The sequence below is a fragment of the Oncorhynchus clarkii genome, chromosome 10 (assembly GCF_045791955.1).
Source record: "Oncorhynchus clarkii lewisi isolate Uvic-CL-2024 chromosome 10, UVic_Ocla_1.0, whole genome shotgun sequence".
Taxonomy (NCBI): Eukaryota; Metazoa; Chordata; class Actinopteri; order Salmoniformes; family Salmonidae; genus Oncorhynchus; species Oncorhynchus clarkii.
Genome location: NC_092156.1, coordinates 38331486 through 38350650, shown reverse-complemented (window position 1 = coordinate 38350650; position 19165 = coordinate 38331486). Strand labels below are relative to the sequence as shown.

Genomic DNA, 19165 nt, shown 5'->3' with positions numbered 1-19165 from the left:
TTGACATATTCGCATAACAACAGAAGTGACTTTCCCTGTCAGCAGCCAGAACTATTGATTATCATCTCTATTTTATGTGCCATTTCATCTTTAGCTACTGACTGAGCTACAAACGAATAAAAAGACACCTAACTATGTAGTTATATTAATAAGGCCAACCTCTGCATTCTATTAAGTTTGGAATGAAGATTGGTGCCATGATTATGTCATGAAAACTTACTCAAGACATAAAGCAGGCAGACAATCAAACAGGTTTTTAAACCGTTTCAGAACTGCATATCTCATTGTGGATCACTATTCAAATATCAGGCTAATTGACTGGAAAATTAGACGTATGAGGAAATGTTTCCCTCTCTTCTGAAATGACTCTCCGTATTGTTGGGTATTTCCATACTCTTTAAAGTGCGGGACTTCCAGTCATTTGAATAGCATAATGCCATAGTAAAGTCACCAGAGTGTGTGTTGAGATGGAAAGATTATGTAAAGATATTTGGCACTCGTAGAATAACCCCATACAGCCAATCATAGATTTTTTAGTCTGATTTGCCATTACCCTCGGCTCTTAGCTGGAGATCACTACTCCAGTCCTCAGGGGCCACAGTCCTGCTGATTTTCCTTTCTCCAATTAGTGTGTGATTAAAGGGGCAAGGACAAAAAACCCAGCACACACTGATGTGGCCAGAAAACACACAGCGCCTACATCCTCTTGTAACAGATATACCTGTGTGGGGTTGATGGTTGTCACTCAGTGTCAATAATATACTGTTGTAATACACCTAATGGATTGTAGTTGTTCATTCATATTTGCTATTCCTACATCCGTCCTCTGGTGAGATATTTAGAGTGACTGTTGTTTCTGTTGTTTCTGACTCACAGTGCCTACATCTTCTTGTAACGGGTTTGATTTGACATTACCAAGAACCCTGCCGTCATCGTTGGAAGAGCAGGTCTGCCTTGTTGCCACTGTACGATTAGTCACTCCGCAATTTTTAAAGGTAAGATCATGTTCTTTTGCTAAATCTTTGCTGATTCTATTTGAGAACATACAGATGGTTTATGTCTGTGGATATTACGTGTAAAGAACCGTGGAAAGGTGTTGGAAGAGGGAGCAGAAAATAGTACATTTTGAAAATCCTTGTAAGGCCTGTTTTAGAGGTTTTTGCATTGTTAATCTTCATTAAATGCATGTAAAGTCATGTACTTATTTAGTCATGAAAGAGTAAGACATCACAAAACAGTTCTGAGATCTGGGACTTGAAAAATACTCCATATGTCAGAACTATACATTTTGAAGAAAGAACCTTATAATTCCAAGTCCTTGACTTCCAAGTCCTTGATATTTTATGCGATGGCCCTCTTTTGCAACCAGTTTTGCAGAAGAATGGCTCTGGCTAACATAAATAAATATAGGTACCTTGGAACATGTTTAAGGCCCATTGGAGAGGCATTGTCGTTTTGTCTATCATTCTATATATCAATACAAAAACGTCCCATAGGCTGAGTATTTCACCAAAAAATATAAACTTTGCACATTTCATGGATAACTAGCAAGTAGTTTGCTTACTATGGGCATCAGAGACCAGACAATTATTTAAGTTTACTGATACAGATGTAAGCTTCAGCAATGTTCCTAGTTATTTGTCATTTTAGTGAACTATGGCTTTAACAAATATGTGGTGAACATGAATTAATGTACTTGATAATGTGGTTTGAAGGAAGTGTATTCTCTTCATTTATGAATTACTTTACTTTTCTATGAAATAACCTTTTTACTAAACCCAAATCCACTTTTGAGAAAAACAATGTTACAATTACAACCCCCTCCCCTAAAAAAACACATTTACAAATGTTCCAGGATTTTGATACTCTGTACTCTTACCTTTAAGGTGAGGGACTTCATGAGGAATTCATCACTGCAAAACAGTTCTGATGCTTTGCTGCTCAATAACTCAAATCTAGAGTTTTCGCAGATAGAACTTTTTATAATTCCAAGGTAGAATAGGTTTTTATAGGATTTAAGGACTGGTCTTAAATTCATATTTTTGTTTCTTTGACCAGGATTTGTGTAATGTGGAAGGTCCCTGTGATGAATTCACATCCAGACACAGCCTTGAATGGAAGTTCCTGTTCTTAGATCACAGGTAAGAGGAGCTGAGAAACATCTGTTCCATCTGTTATCAGTCTTTAATTTGATAAGTTTCATAGCCTTTCATAGCCTGATGGAAAGCTACACTATCATCGATGCCCATCTACTGACATCCTCTGGGCTGCACATCTTTAACACTACAGGAACACATAGATTTAAGAGGACAACTGCTGTTCTCTCCTTTCCCCTATGTTGGCATTAACATGATATTGTTGTTTGTAAACTCTGTTAAGTCGTGTGTCATATGCCACGCTGTGTGTCCCTTGGTTACGTGCCATCTGATTAGTTTTGGGTGATCAGGCTCAGTGATCAGCAGACTGCTGCTGCTGCTAGTAGCGTGACTGACTGATTGTGCTAGTTTCCACCGTGTGGCCGGGCCTCCTCACCCAGTAAGGCCTTTAAACCTGCTGCCATGCCCTGGATAGTGACAGGGGAGCCCCAAGATTAGTCTGCAACACCAAGAGATAACGACCCTGTAAGAAACATCCCAGACTGCTACGTTCTATCATTCATGACACCAGCGCTGCAGTATCAAATCAAATCCATTAACATTTGTTTTTTCATGTTTATTCTACTACAGACACATTAATTACACATTTAAATTACATTATGTGAGCTGAACATAAAATAGAAAATGAACAAATATATAAAAACATTTTCCTTAAAGTATCATTTTTTGCAAGTACTAATGTTAATGTCCCCACTACAACAACAAAAATACTTAAATACATGTAATTTTGTCTCTGAAACATTTAATTGAAATACTGTAGAATTCCATTCATTCCTATGGACATCTGCTTCTTCTGGGGAGTGCCAATATGGCCAACCGGTGGTTTCAAAGCCTCTCATTGGCCAATACATAGCATCAGCAATCCAGGGTTTATATATTATTGGGTAAAACCAGGGGAGGAAATTGTACGTTGTGTCCTCTGCTGAGCTATAATTGGACATCTACTGTGCTGGGTTACATTAATGGCTGCCTCCATAATGTGACCTGCATGCCATTCTGAATTTGGCTTATGGGGGCCTAGGCTAAATGGATTTAACTGAGCATTGATGAATGAAATGCATCAAGTGAGCCAAAATCAAGTCATAATCATAGCTGTGATTATACAACATTGCCATGTTTATGCATTTTTGAGGCATGAGAAACGTCCCACTCGCTCAGCCCTAACCAATTTAGAGAGTTGATATTCTGTCAACGTGTCATATCAGTATGCATAAGATGAGATTCTATTGCCCTGTGTGCTTGAGACAATACAGACTTGTTAGGTTTATTTAATCATAATGTTTATGAATTTTTCAATGTACTTGTCAAGGTAGTTATGGAATTATCAATCAAGTTATTCTCTTCAGGGTATAAAATGGTAAATTCCGACAAAATAAATACTCTAGTTATTGTCCCAGTTTAACCTGTCTATTGTTGTCATAAAACATAGTTGTTTAATATCTTGATTATTCTCTCTCTTCAGAGCTTCACCAATCATTGGCTACTTGCCCTTTGAGGTTCTTGGGACTTCTGGCTACGATTACTATCATGTGGATGACTTGGAGCTTATAGCGCGGTGTCATAAGCAATGTAAGCAACTCTCTCCACGTTCTCTCTCTTTCACCCCCCCCCCTTCTCCTACCCTATCTCGCTCTCCCTCACTACCACAGGATCCAGGCAGCCATTTCACAGAAATAGGTCCTCCTGCAGTAGTTACATTTATATTTCTGCTTCACCAATGTGCATTAAAAGCCTGGAACTATGAGGCTGCTTAGAGTTTTTCACCCCTGCCCCGATATTTTAGGATGATGCAAACATCTCCTACCTTGTACACTGTGAACTAGGGCAGTGTGGTGTAGTGGTTTGTATATGCCTGACTGCTGAAAATATCCCTCTGTCTTGTGTTGTCTTCACAGTAATGCAGTTTGGGAAGGGTAAATCCTGCTACTATCGGTTTCTAAGCAAGGGTCAGCAGTGGATCTGGCTCCAGACACACTACTACATTACATACCACCAGTGGAACTCCAAGCCAGAGTTCATAGTGTGCACTCACACAGTCGTCAGGTAAACCTAATTCCTCTGTCACTCTCTGTCATGTTTGGTATTGTATACTCTAACGCCTCCTGAGGGGGAGAAAGTTATCGCCTCCCTGTAGTTCGAGATCAGTCGAGTGTAGAGCTATTGAACCTTATCTACTGCATTAGGGGTCTGTGGTATCTGTCTGTCATTTGATATTGTACATTTAGGATGAATATAATGGGAAAGCTTGACTTATGGGCAGATCATTTGGCATTTGATCTTTCTTTCTATTGCACTCTTTCACGGACTTGTAGTTATGCGGAGGTGCGAGCGGAGAGGAGGAGAGAGTTTGGCTTGGAGGAGACGTCCCCTGACATGGCCACTTCGTCATCCATGAAGGTATGAAGAAGAGACTCTACGATCAAATATAAATGATGAATCGTGAAGAATGTTACAATAACATACAGTATTCAAGTTTCATAATGCGTAGCCATTTTACCAAGGCGAGTTCCAGTTGTAGTAATCATGTACAGTAGTGCTTTAACTTCCCACTCCAATGTCAGTGTTCAGAACTGAATGGGATGATGAATTGCCATGGAAATACGGCTCTATCCAGTGTCAGGCTGTGAATTCAGGGTAAAAGCAGATGTGTGTTCCAAATCTTGTTTTTGGTGCTGTCAGTACTTAATGCTCCTCTATCCTGTGTGTTTCAGGCTCAGGAGGTGTACCTGGACATCTGTCCCAATCTGGACCCCTCCGGACTGGACAGGATGAGCGGGGCACGCTCAGTGTCCTCCCACAGCTCCCGGAAGTCCTCCCACACAGCCCTGTCCGACACGGCATGTCAGTCCCCCTGCTGCTCTCTTTGTCCAGCTAACCCAAACACCCCCATACTGGATCAGTCCGTTCCGACTTGAACCCTGTACCATACAACACCACTCTCACCCTATTCCAAACTCTGCACCAACACACACTTACTTAATGTATACTATTTTGAATTTAGATGGTTAATTATGAAGTATGTATAACCTTCTACAGTACCTATTGAAACATTTTTCCCAGCAGCCAACTCATCTTTGCGGTACACAGATGCTTGCACACCATCACGGCAGTCTGCATCCATCGCTGGGACAGAGAAGAATTTGTCCAGACTCGCACCCAGTAGTGCAAAGGTAGACTTTGGGGCTAAACTCTTTTGACCTCCTTCCCCAACTAAGCCTCCCCCTTTCTCCTACCTGCAGCCAGCACTCCGCAATGGTTGGTGTTGAGTTTTCCTGTCTGTCACCTGCCTGCCTGCTCACGGTTTGTCTTGTAGTCTCACAGTATTATGACTGCTTGTTCTTGTTTGTTGGTTTAATTGCTCGTTCAATTGCGTGAAATGCTTCCACACCCACTTGATTTTAGACCACACCAACGCCATTTAGGATGACCATAATTTAGATGTAAATATAGCTGATGTTTAAATTCTACACTGAACAAAAATATAAATGCAACATGCAACATTTTCAAAGACTTTACTCAGTTACAATTCATACTAAGAAATCAGTCAATTGAAATGAATTCATTAGGCCTTAATCTATGGATTTCTAATGACTGGGAATAAAGATATGCATCTGTTGGTCACAGATACCTTGAAAAAAAGGTAGGGGCTTGGATCAGAAAACCAGTCAGTATCTGGAGTGACCACCATTTGCAGCGTGACATCTCCTTCGCATAAAGTTGATTAGGCTGTTGATTGTGGCCTGTGGAATGTTGTCCCACTCCTTTTCGAAGTTGCTGGATATTGGTGGGAACTGGAACACACTGTCATACACGTCGATCAGGAGCATCCCAAACATGCTCAATGGGTGACAAATCTGGTGAGTATGCATGCCATGGAAGAACTAGGACATTTTCAGCTTCCAGGAATTGTATGAAGATCCTTGCGACATGGGGCCATGCATTATCATGCTGAAACATGAGGTGATGGTGGCGGATTAATGGCACAACAATGGGCCTCAAGATCTCATCACGGTATCTCTGTACATTCAAAATGCCATCGATAAAATGCAATTGGGTTCGTTGTTCCGTAGTTTATGCCTGCCTATACCATAACCCCATCGCCACCATGGGGTACTCTGTTGACAACGTTGACATCAACAAACCACTCACCCACACGATGCCTTACACGCTGCCGGGATTAATTTGTGAAGAGCACACTTCTCCAGCGTGCCAGTGGCCATCGATGGTGGGCATTTGCCCACTGAAGTCGGTTACGACGCCGAACTGCAGTCAGGTCATGACTCTGGTGAGGACGACGAGTACGCAGATGAGCTTGCCTGAGACAGTTTCTGATATTTTGTGCTGAAAGTATTTGGTTGTGCAAACCCATAGTTTCATCAGCTGTCCGGGTTTCTGGTCGTAGTCGATCCTGTGGGTGAAGAAGCTGGATGTGGAAGTTCTGGGCTGGCGCGGTTACAAGTGGTCTGCGGTTGTGAGGCTGGTTGGACGTACTGCCAAATTCTCTAAAATGATATTGGAGGCGGCTTATGGTAGAGAAATGAACATTCAGTTGTCTGGCAACAGCTCAGGTGGTCTTCCTGTAGTCAGTATGCCAGTTGCACACTCCGTCAAAACTTGAGACATCTGTGGCATTGTGTTGTGTGACGAAACTGCACATTTCAGAGAGGAATTGTATTGTCCCCAGTACAAGGTGCACCTGTGTAATGATCATGCTGTTTAATCAGCTTATTGATATGCAACACCTCAGGTGGATGGATTATCTTGGCAAATGAGAAATGCTCAGTAACAGAGATGTAAACAAATATGTGCACAAAATCTGAGAGAAATCAGCTTTTTGTACATATGGAACATTTCTGGTATCTTTTATTTCAGCTCATGAAACATGGGACCAACACTTTACATGTTGCTTTCATATTTTTGTTCAGTGTAGATGCAAAACTACTATTCTCATGTATGTTAAAATTGTCTCAAGATGATCACTTCAACTCATCTGAGATGAGGCCCAGTAAAACCATCTCCAACATCTACATGATATGGAAACAAGAAGAGCTGGAAGTGCTAATCAAGCTGTAATGATTGGGAGGGTGATTTCTGTGGTCCTCAAGTTATTGAGTGCTGTATTTCTGAACTACTGTAAAGCCCTCCTTGGCTCTGAAAATGTGTGTGAGCAGCTGTGAAGGCTTGTGCCAGAGTATGACCCATACATGGTACTGTGATATGAACTGCCTTTATCATGATGGCTGTGTATCCTATTCTTCCAGTCGCAGCAACAACAACAGAAGCCACAGCAGCAGCAACAGTCCATGTACCAGCAGCAGCCTCCTGAGCCTCAGCTAGGTGTCATGCACCAGCTCAAGGAGCAGCTGGAGGAGAGGACACGCATCCTGCAGATGGACATCAAGACTCAGCAACAGGAGCTGCATGACATCAAGGAGAAGCTGCAGCTGGCTAACCTCCAGGTAACCATGCTTACCGCTAGTCAGACGCCCTGCCTAAAACGATCCCAAAACCTAAGCTACAGTGCCTTGCGAAAGTATTCGGCCCCCTTGAACTTTGCAACCTTTTGCCACATTTCAGGCTTCAAAGATAAAGATATAAAACTGTATTTTTTTGTGAAGAATCAACAACAAGTGGGACACAATCATGAAGTGGAACGACATTTATTGGATATTTCAAACTTTTTTAACAAATCAAAAACTGAAAAATTGGGCGTGCAAAATTATTCAGCCCCCTTAAGTTAATACTTTGTAGCGGCACCTTTTGCTGCGATTACAGCTGTAAGTCGCTTGGGGTATGTCTCTATCAGTTTTGCACATCGAGAGACTGAATTTGTTTCCCATTCCTCCTTGCAAAACAGCTCGAGCTCAGTGAGGTTGGATGGAGAGCATTTGTGAACAGCAGTTTTCAGTTCTTTCCACAGATTCTCGATTGGATTCAGGTCTGGACTTTGACTTGGCCATTCTAACACCTGGATATGTTTATTTTTGAACCATTCCATTGTAGATTTTGCTTTATGTTTTGGATCATTGTCTTGTTGGAAGACAAATCTCCGTCCCAGTCTCAGGTCTTTTGCAGACTCCATCAGGTTTTCTTCCAGAATGGTCCTGTATTTGGCTCCATCCATCTTCCCATCAATTTTAACCATCTTCCCTGTCCCTGCTGAAGAAAAGCAGGCCCAAACCATGATGCTGCCACCACCATGTTTGACAGTGGGGATGGTGTGTTCAGCTGTGTTACTTTTACGCCAAACATAACGTTTTGCATTGTTGCCAAAAAGTTCAATTTTGGTTTCATCTGACCAGAGCACCTTCTTCCACATGTTTGGTGTGTCTCCCAGGTGGCTTGTGGCAAACTTTAAACGACACTTTTTATGGATATCTTTAAGAAATGGCTTTCTTCTTGCCACTCTTCCATAAAGGCCAGATTTGTGCAATATACGACTGATTGTTGTCCTATGGACAGAGTCTCCCACCTCAGCTGTAGATCTCTGCAGTTCATCCAGAGTGATCATGGGCCTCTTGGCTGCATCTCTGATCAGTCTTCTCCTTGTATGAGCTGAAAGTTTAGAGGGACGGCCAGGTCTTGGTAGATTTGCAGTGGTCTGATACTCCTTCCATTTCAATATTATCGCTTGCACAGTGCTCCTTGGAATGTTTAAAGCTTGGGAAATCTTTTTGTATCCAAATCCGGCTTTAAACTTCTTCACAACAGTATCTCGGACCTGCCTGGTGTGTTCCTTGTTCTTCATGATGCTCTCTGCGCTTTTAACGGACCTCTGAGACTATCACAGTGCAGGTGCATTTATACGGAGACTTGATTACACACAGGTGGATTGTATTTATCATTAGTCATTTAGGTCAACATTGGATCATTCAGAGGTCCTCACTGAACTTCTGGAGAGAGTTTGTTGCACTGAAAGTAAAGGGGCTGAATAATTTTGCACGCCCAATTTTTCAGTTTTTGATTTGTTGAAAAAGTTTGAAATATCCAATAAATGTCGTTCCACTTCATGATTGTGTCCCACTTGTTGTTGATTCTTCACAAAAAAATACAGTTTTATATCTTTATGTTTGAAGCCTGAAATGTGGCAAAAGGTCGCAAAGTTCAAGGGGGCCGAATACTTTCGCAAGGCACTGTAATTGTTGTACAGTGGGATACAGTAGCTAATCCCTCCCTCGTGTGTGTGTGCGTGCGTGTGTGTGTGCGTATTTGTGCGCACTGTAGATGTTGTTACAGCAGCCGGTCCACAGTGACTTTGGCCAGGTCCAACAGCAGCAGCAACAGGCTCAGCATCAGGGTCCAGGGAGGCCAGCCCAGCAGCAGCAGCAGGCCCAGTCTGGGGTGATCAGGCAGGCTTCGAGCCACTCCAAACAGCCTCTTCATGGAGCCCACGGCTCGTCCCCTCACTCTCTCCTCACAGAGCACAGCACACCCTCCCCTCAGGTACCCCAGTTCTCCCTCCGTACTCTTATCCCAATAGCTTTCAACGTTTACTTTGTATAGAGTAAGCAGGGTAATATTCTGTCAAGATGTACAAGGAAGTGGGGTTTGCATGACTGTAGTCAACCTGGTGGTAGTTTCAGTGTTGTTGTTGTTGCTTTAGGTGCAGCAGAGGTTGATAAGGAGTGCAGGCGGGCAGATGCAGGCAGTCAGTCTCCCGGTGCAGACCCATGCCAACTTGACCATGCCCTTCTACAGCAACCCCATGATGTTCTCTCAGCAGACAACCACACAGGCACTGCAGGACGTAAACCAAAGACACTCAGACTCTGAGTTTAGCCAAGAGAGACAGCTACGGTGAGCCCTACAGACAGTAAACCACTCAGTCTGATTTCTTGTTGCAGAATTATTTTCAAGAACATTGTTGTCGAAAGTCTGTTCTTCATGGTCAGTGTAATTCAGCCTTTAGTTTGGTCTAAATTGAAGCAACATTTTGGGAAACAATTGACATGGGAAGCTGTATTTTATCAAAACAAAGCTTTATGAGTTGAAGTTGAAATCATATCTACATTTTATGAATTCCGAATGAAAGAACACCTGCTTTACACGTGCTTACGCTAACCTTGAAGAGAAAGTTTAGGGTTACATTGGAGAGGTAATAGTCTCATTGAGTCACAAAACCTTTTGTCCTGTCCATTGTACTCACACTGTGTTTGGAAAATTGAGAAATATATCACGGGTGGAAAATAACAGCTTGTGCAGTCTGTCCCCATGGCCCAGGAGGCTTTTTAAAATGTATTTTTTAGAAAGGTTGTAGTATTAGCTTTGAGAATGACACAGACTGTTCTTTCTGGCAGCATGCTGCTCAACCAGCCAGTGCAGACACTCGTACCTGATAGCCGTGTTAGCTCCCAGGCTTCCCAGTGCAACACAGCCATCCAGAAAACCAAGTAAGTGTGTGTAATCATTATGTAACAGACACATCTCAACATCAACTGTTCAGAGGAGACTGCGTGAATCAGACCTTCATGGTCGATTTTGCTGCAAATAACAACTACTAACTACTACACCAATAATAAGAAGAGACTTGCTTGGACCAAGAAACACGAGCAATGGTCATTAGACCGGTGGAAATCTGTCCTTTGGTCTGATTAATCCAAATTTGAGATTTTTGGTTCCAACCGCCGTGTCTTTGTGAGAAGCAGAGTAGGTGAACGGATGATCTCCGCATGTGTGGTTCCCACTCTGAAGGAGGAGGTGTGATGGTGTGGGGGTGCTTTGCTGGTGACACTGTCTGTGATTTATTTAGAATTCAAGGCACACTTAACCAGCATGCCTACCACATTCTGCAGCAATACGCCATCCCATCCCATTTGTTTTTCAACAGGACAATGACCCAACACACCTCCAGGCTGTGTAAGGGCTATTTGACCTAGAAGGGGAGTGATGGAGTGCTGCATCAGATGACCTGGCCTCCACAATCACCCAACCTCAACCCAATTGAGATGGTTTGGGATGAGTTGGACCGCAGAGTGAAGGAAAAGCAGCCAATAAGTGCTAAGCATATGTGGGAACTCCTTCAAGACTGCTGGAAAAGCATTACAGGTGAAGCTGGTTGAGAGAATACCAAGAGTCTGCAAAGCTGTCATCAAGGCAAATGGAGGCTAATTTGAAGAATGTAAAATATATTTTGATTTGTTTAACACTTTTTTGGGATACTACATGATTCCATATGTGTTATTTCATAGTTCTGATGTCTTCACTATTATTCAACAATGTGATCCTATAGTAAAAATAAAGAAAAACCCTTGAATGAGTTGGTGTGTCCAAACTTTTGACTGGTACTGTATATGTAGTGAAATATGGGAAGAATGAATGCATTTATCCTTGAACTGAACTGAATGTACTTAAAACACATGATATACCCTCAGTTGCAAAGAATCACACCATACCCACATTTTAGCACTACTGATCTACATACACTGAGTGTACAAAACATTAAGAACACCTTCCTAATATAGCGTTGCACCCCATTTTGTCCCCAGAACAGCCTCAATTCGTCAGGGCATGGACTCTACAAGGTGTCAAAAAGAGTTCCATAGGGATGCTGGCCCATGTTGACTCCAATGCTTCACACAGTTGTCTGGATGTACTTTGGGTGGTGGACCATCCTTGACACACACGGGAAACTGTTGAGCGTGAAAAACCCGGCAGCGTTGCAGTTCTTGACACACTCAAACCGGTGTGCCTGGCACCTACTACCATACCCCGTTCAAAGGCACTTAAATCTTTTGTCTGGCCCATTCACCCTCTGGGCTCTATTTTAACAAACCTAACGCAATGGTAAATCTAAGCACATGCGTTATAGTTTCAGGGGTGTGGCAGAATTCATTTTGCTATTTTTACTATTACAAATATCAGCTCACTTGCTGGCATTGGCGTGAAAGGGCTGGGTTTTGATGAATAAACAAGTTGTGGGTGTGTCGAGGCTTGGCCCCTCACTGGCCAATCAGAACGTGCTCCATGGCGAAGTATGTGGTTCCTTTAAGTTGTGTATTTATGGTATTTTATACATTGAATCAACTCCAATTCCAATGTTAGTTCATTATAGTTTGTTAAATGTCATACAGAAATGAAATAACAAAATGTAGACCTATCTTTGCTAATTATAGGGTAAGGGAGTCATTATAGTAGGCCTAGGGTAAGGGAGTCATTATAGTGGGCCTAGGGTAAGGGAGTCATTATAGTGGGCCTAGGGTAAGGGAGTCATTATAGTGGGCCTAGGGTAAGGGAGTCATTATAGTGGGCCTAGGGTAAGGGAGTCATTATAGTGGGCCTAGGGTAAGGGAGTCATTATAGTGGGCCAAGGGTAAGGGAGTCATTATAGTGGGCCTAGGGTAAGTGAGTCATTATAGTGGGCCTAGGGTAAGGGAGTCATTATAGTGGGCCTAGGGTAAGGGAGTCATTATAGTGGGCCTAGGGTAAGGGAGTCGTTATAGTGGGCCTAGGGTAAGGGAGTCATTATAGTGGGCCTAGGGTAAGGGAGTGGGCCTAGGGTAAGGGAGTCGTTATAGTGGGCCTAGGGTAAGGGAGTCGTTATAGTGGGCCTAGGGTAAGGGAGTCATTATAGTGGGCCTAGGGTAAGGGAGTCATTATAGTGGGCCTAGGGTAAGGGAGTCATTATAGTGGGCCTAGGGTAAGGGAGTCATTATAGTGGGCCTAGGGTAAGGGAGTCATTATAGTGGGCCTAGGGTAAGTGAGTCATTATAGTGGGCCTAGGGTAAGTGAGTCATTATAGTGGGCCTAGGGTAAGGGAGTCATTATAGTGGGCCTAGGGTAAGGGAGTCATTATAGTGGGCCTAGGGTAAGGGAGTCATTATAGTGGGCCTAGGGTAAGGGAGTCATTATAGTGGGCCTAGGGTAAGGGAGTCATTATAGTGGGCCTAGGGTAAGGGAGGCTTTGGTTTTGAAAATATGAAACGCAAAACAAGCAATTGTCACAGGAAAATAACTTCTAAATACGAGGTTCACCGGTACAGATGTTCTCATTGCTCATTTCATAATGGGCATGGACACGTAGCTTACATCATGGAGGGGGTTTTATTCGTGTCCAAAACTGCACCTGCATGGCTAAAATAACGTGGGTCTCCCTATAATACATAGATAAAAATAGAATGTCAGTTCACTGTTTTGCGACTGTCAAACATACTTTTTTTTTTAATAAAGCCTTGGTGATTAAGATGTAATTCAAAGCGGTCTCAGGATCCAAACCGTTTATTGACAGTCTTGACTTTTTGGCGACTGCATTGGCAGGGGGGAAAAAATACTTAATTAAGAGGAGGGAGGCTATGCTTGGTTTTTAATCAAATAAAACAAAATGGGAAAAAAACATTTGTTTTTTATGTTTCTAAATAACGTGCGTTTGACACTAACACCGCCGTAACACCAGCCGAAAATAGAGCCCTCTGAATGGCACACACATTCTGTAACTATCAACATAGTAAACGTATTTGACCTGTTGATTGCACCCATCCCTTCCCAGATACACCCTGGAGCAGCAGATGATGACCCCGTCGTTTCCCATGCAGCATGTGAACTGCAACGCTGTCCTGGTCCCCTCTCCCGTCTTCACGTCCTCTATCATGATCCCTCACAACAGCTTTATCACGCACCAGGCCCAGCCCACCTACCATGCTCAGCAGCAGGCCTGCCAGCACTCTCTGCAGCTGCAGCAGCCCCAGCAGTTCTTTCAGGTACAGTAGTAGTCCTACTACTTGCAGTAGTGTGATAGCAGGCCTTGGGCTGGAGGGGTTTGGCTCACTCTGTAGAACTAGTATCGCCTCACTTATGCCCTGATCCCTTTCTGTTGATAGATGCAGCCCCAAGGACTCTTACACAGTGGAACCACTCAGGCTTTTTTCCACACTACTAATGTCCCACAGCAAGGTACTGTCAGTTATATTCAACAACAACCGCAGCAACAACAACAACCGCAACAACAGCAGCAACAACAGCAGCAACAACAGCAGCAACAGCGGCAACACCACCATTCCCAAAACCAGCCTGGCAGCCTTTCAGACTTCCGAAATATGCTCACTCAGTAGCACCGAAGACACAAACAGTGGTGAGATATCTTCTGAAACTTATTGTTACAGGTTTGGTGGCAGAATTCTATGGGATGCATAGAAGACACAGAGTGGCATATTTGGTCCCATGCTGTGCTGTGTTCTTCACTGTTTAAGAAGCCATTGTGGCTTTTTTACACAGCAAAAACAAAACGTGAAAATGCTAATATTCGCTGCAGCAACATCTCTGTCCCACTCCACTGTGCTACTGGAGGACATGCTTACTCGTCATATTTCATCATGACACTGCTGGATGGAAAAAAAACGATCAAAGTAATCAACAGGAAAAGCGTGCTGCTGTGTGTTTTCAACAAAAAGAGAGGTTGTTAGGTGAGCCTTGTTGTGCACTGACTGCACTGTGGTCATACCATCTGTCCTGTTGTTTCCAGAGAGTAAACACCTGCAGTGAGCATTTACTCCTTCAAAGTTGCATCTTCATTTCACATGAAAAACACTTGTCTGTAGGTTATGGTTTTGCTGTGCATACATACATACATTTGTTTTGACATAGGAAGACTATTAGGAAACAGTAGTTTCAAGGAAACATAAAGGAAGGGGTTCATTTTGATGTTGGACGTGTCGTCTTTTCATCAAACATTCAATCAGCCACTCCCAGACATAGTTGATATCATTATTAAACACTGAAGTATATTCACCACTCAACACTATTAGTCCATGTTTGGGGAAAAAATATTTTGCATGACTGACACAGCAACAAATGTCCTTATACAATTACTATTATTTTCATTATAGAATCAAATATTTAGACATGATTTTTTCTAAAAGCGAACAATAGTACCAATTAGTTATGGCAACATTTGTATTCAAAAATTAATAAAAATCAAGCTTCATATTCTTTATCCACACCTTAATGGAAAGAGCAAACCTTATTAGTAGACTACCATAGCATGTTTGTTTGTTTATCATACATTTCTAAACAAATTTAAGCTGTTCTACTGGATGTGTTTTTAATCAGGCATTGAAAGATAAGTCAATAAGGTCTTAATGCATTAACAGCTACTAACAGCACAGTAAGAGTAGTCTGTTGCCCAAATCACCTAAGAACTCATTGTTTTGTATCATGTGTAACAGATGCTGCAATGATTAGGAAGACATCACTAATATATTGTAGTTGTCTTACATTGATTATGTATACTTTCATAACGTAATTATTTTCTCAGGTTATTTGTGGAAACAAATATTCTCAGTATTACATTAACAATTTGTACTTTTCATAATTTGTTGGTTACAGTTTAATTGTCTATATTTGGTAATATTTGCAATTCAGCAGAATGTTGTTGATTTTTGGACTATAGAGACTATAGAGTGTATTTATCCATGAATGAGTAATTATGTCCATACACTGGTGATTTTAGGAATACTGTGTATGTAGAAAATACTAACCAGAGACAAATGGCCTGCTAATGTAAATGACAATCAAACTGACCACTTAAAATAATACTACGTATTTCCTATTTACTTTTTTTTCTTCAAGTTCCATACGTTTTCCCCAAATAACTACAACAGTAGGTATCTGATTTGAGTTGCCCTACCCCCATTAGATATTGTAATATTTGAATGGGAAAGTCCTACTGTGAAACACTTATATCCTGTCAAACAATGAGAGAAATGTATGCCTCAATTTCCCTTTACATTCACTAGCCATAACAAAATGGAACAACATATTGGAATTCTAATCTAAACTAAATGTGCCATTTCACATGAAGTGAAGGTTGAAATGCATTGTGGAGTGATAAGAATCTTAAATTGTACAACGTTTATGACAATCCTACCAATCTCTGCTGTGGACATTGAGTCGCTATCACTTCATCGGTTATAGTCACTCTCACGAAGACTGGTGCTGTTCATCTTGGTTGAAGAGATCAAACAAAGTTCTAGAATTCTTATAGTATGTGTCGTTTTAATTTAGAAGAAATGATTTATGCTGTTGAAATTATGGTTCTAGGCAAGTATGTACTCATGTAAAAAAAAAAAAAAAAAAGAGAGATATAGTTGTATACTATAAACTAATGTACTATGTGAATTAAATGGAAATATCTTTAACATTCCTTCAACCATGAATATCAGCAGTATCTTTACTGAGGTACAGCTTGTATCTGCTGAAGACTTTGTTAGAATGGCTTAATCTACACTAAAGACTCAGGTCAACTCTTCTCAGAGTGATGCTGGCATCATGAAAGGGGGCCATATTAGATTCAGTAAAAACTTGTTGGCCTCTTGCTGGGGTCAGCCCAACATAAACATTGTTTTAAGCGATATGACGAACACATTGTTTCAACATAGTTTTACTGTGTCAGTTTGTTATTACTCTAAAGACACAACAGTGACTCTATTCAAGACCTAGATGCAGATTTGTTTAGAAACGGTCCTGTTAACATACTCAATCCTTTTTAAATCCTGTTTGTTGATAGTCAGCTAAATATGTCACCCGGGTTGGCCTCCACTCAACCTTATCATTCAGAAAATAACTGTTGTTGGTTCAATGTGCGCAATGCCCAATCATATAGTAAACTGCCTTTTGAAGCTGGTTGAAGGAACATGTAGTGTATGTTTAATTATCAAGCTCATAGAATAATAGTAAAACATGTTCTCAAAATTGTCCAGTGTGCTCTCTAGCTAACTGTAGTTTATCCTCCATCTTGTGTAAAGAATTTGCTTTAGTTGCCCCTATTTGCACCCACAGGCAGTTATTCAATTTCCATTTTAACCCAGTCCCACAGATGATTTCCCACAGAGGTCATACTGATAGCCATTGTGTGTTTGCTGTGTATTGCTTCAGTTTATACAAAAGTTCATGTTTATTGGTATTTGTTTGTTAATTGTGATTGCTACACTAGATCAAATGATACTGTTACTCTCTTTGATTCTGTTGAATCTGTCTCCCCAGCAGTAGAATACACACTTTGTGTTTTACCATTTGACTGTAGTTTTATGTTCATTGATTCTTCATCAAGTGTCATTCTTTTTGTGACCTTCATTTTTACATTTCTGACCTTTTAGAAGTGACTGCGCATCCTTGCAGTATATGGGGTGGAGAGTCCATGATTGAATACTGTATAAAATGTGCCAGGAAGAAGTAAGACACAAACAAAAAAAGAACCTGGTACTGTACATAACAGCCATTTCATTGCAGAAAACGAATTGAAAATATTGTATTATAGAATGTACAAAAAATGTTTAGATTATATAGTTATTTTATAAGATGTCAAATAGATTGAATATGTATGTATGTATGTATGTATGTATGTATGTATGTATGTATGTATGTTACATGATTTTAAAGTAAAACAAACAGAAGTATTTTGTAACACATTATTAAAGTGTCTTATTGGGGAGCTGAGTTTTTTATTTTCTTCAATTCAGCAAGTTGGTGTTGCACAGTTGATAATATTGTATGGCTTGTTTTTCTCTCTGTATATACCATCAAAAATAAAATTGTAACATATTAATATTGTTTTAAAATAAATTAATAAAAAAAGTTTACATTCTGAAACCGCTTGGATATTAATTTTGTGTAGTGATATTGAATTATTTCCACATCAATCTGGATAACATGCTTTGAAAAAAAATATATATAATACATTTGGTGCACTTTATTCTGCGTGTTTTCATTAACCCATTAATGTCAATATCAAAAAACACAGGCCACATTGACATTTTAAGATTGACACTAGAAGTATGAAATAGTGGAGGTATGCCGTACCAACGTGAGCATATCATAATTAACACAAAATGGCAAAAAAAACTATAGACTATTACACTATTATTTAACATTTCTGCGTGTCAATCACATGAAAATTAGCGAATTGACTTTAAACCCGGTGCCATACGCTCCAATTTACCTTGTGGTTCGAGGAGACCAATTTTGCCAAGGCGGAGATGTGAGACCGAGACGCGCATGGACAAGGTGGAAATGAGTGGCCGAGACCCGGGGCGCGTGTGGACAAAAGTGGACTCATCAATTCAGGCTACTGAAAATCGCAGAATGCCATTCATCAAATTGCAGGTGCATAGTGCACAGTTGTGGTTTGGATGCTGGAATTATTTTGTGAGTGGACGAATGTGCGCGGGTTAGTGATGCGCGGGTTGACTCATAACCTGCATTCCCTGCTGTTATATCTGCGGGGCAGGCGGGTTAGGGTCATTAAATATTATGTGGCTGAAATGCGGGTGGGTGGCCGGCGAGTTGAATAAAGAGCAACAATATTTTTAAATATCCATACATTTATAATTATTGTGCAATTTATACAGGCTACAGTATATTGAGGTTTTTCTTTCATTATTTCAATCTATCTGGTATTAGTGCATAAACCTAAACTTTAGGGATTAACTGTCTGCGTAAATCGCCAAATAATGCTTTTGGGAATGGGCAGAAAAATGTCAATCCACAAAGGCTAAAAGGACATTGTCGAAGTTTAGTTCAATAAACAAAAGCTGCGAAACGAGAGATGGAAAAGAGAAGGGAGGGCCAGAAAAGTAATGTTTGGAAAATAATTGAAGTGGTAAAAGAGGATGATAGCAGGCTATATTATGTGTGATGATTGTGAGGCACTATACAAATTCGACAGGGACTTCAAATAGGCCTATGGCATGTCAGGGGAACTGTAGCCTACTGTTTAGATGGGTTACATGAATACTGAAATTTGGACACTGACTGTAGGTCTATAACCTCTCACATAGCCTTAATAATAACTCCTGCAGAATTATGCATTTTTTTCAAGTAAAATTATACACCAAATTAAGGAGAAATTTGGACTTGGGAACAGGTGGAGAGTGGAGAAATATTATTTATTTATTTATGCATCTTGAGAGAAGAGAATTGTAATGCTCAGTTAGATACCATCTGTAAAGGTACTGTCTTCATCATAACAGCTGATAGATAGTATTTCAACCACATAAAATATGCATCGGAAGCCGAACTGA

The 19165-nt window shown here is 41.0% G+C and overlaps 1 protein-coding gene across 10 annotated transcripts in view; it reads left to right on the top strand.

The window, feature by feature from the left end:
* LOC139418437 (neuronal PAS domain-containing protein 2-like) overlaps positions 1-17677 on the top strand; it is a 73615-nt gene extending 55938 nt beyond the window's left edge. For 4 of the 10 annotated variants that reach the window (XM_071167853.1, XM_071167857.1, XM_071167854.1 and 1 more), the window contains 13 exons: positions 877-995; positions 2059-2141; positions 3619-3725; positions 4052-4199; positions 4469-4553; positions 4868-4997; positions 5217-5326; positions 7418-7615; positions 9381-9599; positions 9760-9953; positions 10454-10546; positions 13639-13849; positions 13970-17338. In XM_071167853.1, coding sequence (XP_071023954.1) covers positions 877-995; positions 2059-2141; positions 3619-3725; positions 4052-4199; positions 4469-4553; positions 4868-4997; positions 5217-5326; positions 7418-7615; positions 9381-9599; positions 9760-9953; positions 10454-10546; positions 13639-13849; positions 13970-14200 — 1928 coding nt within the window. In that variant the 3' untranslated portion in view covers positions 14201-17338. Of the gene's footprint in view, positions 1-876; positions 996-2058; positions 2142-3618; positions 3726-4051; positions 4200-4468; positions 4554-4867; positions 4998-5216; positions 5327-7417; positions 7616-9380; positions 9600-9759; positions 9954-10453; positions 10547-10983; positions 11425-13638; positions 13850-13969 lie in introns of those variants that run through there. The other 6 variants (XM_071167855.1, XM_071167856.1, XM_071167859.1 and 3 more) reach the window with 6 other exon arrangements.
* Positions 17678-19165: the final 1488 nt, after the last annotated feature.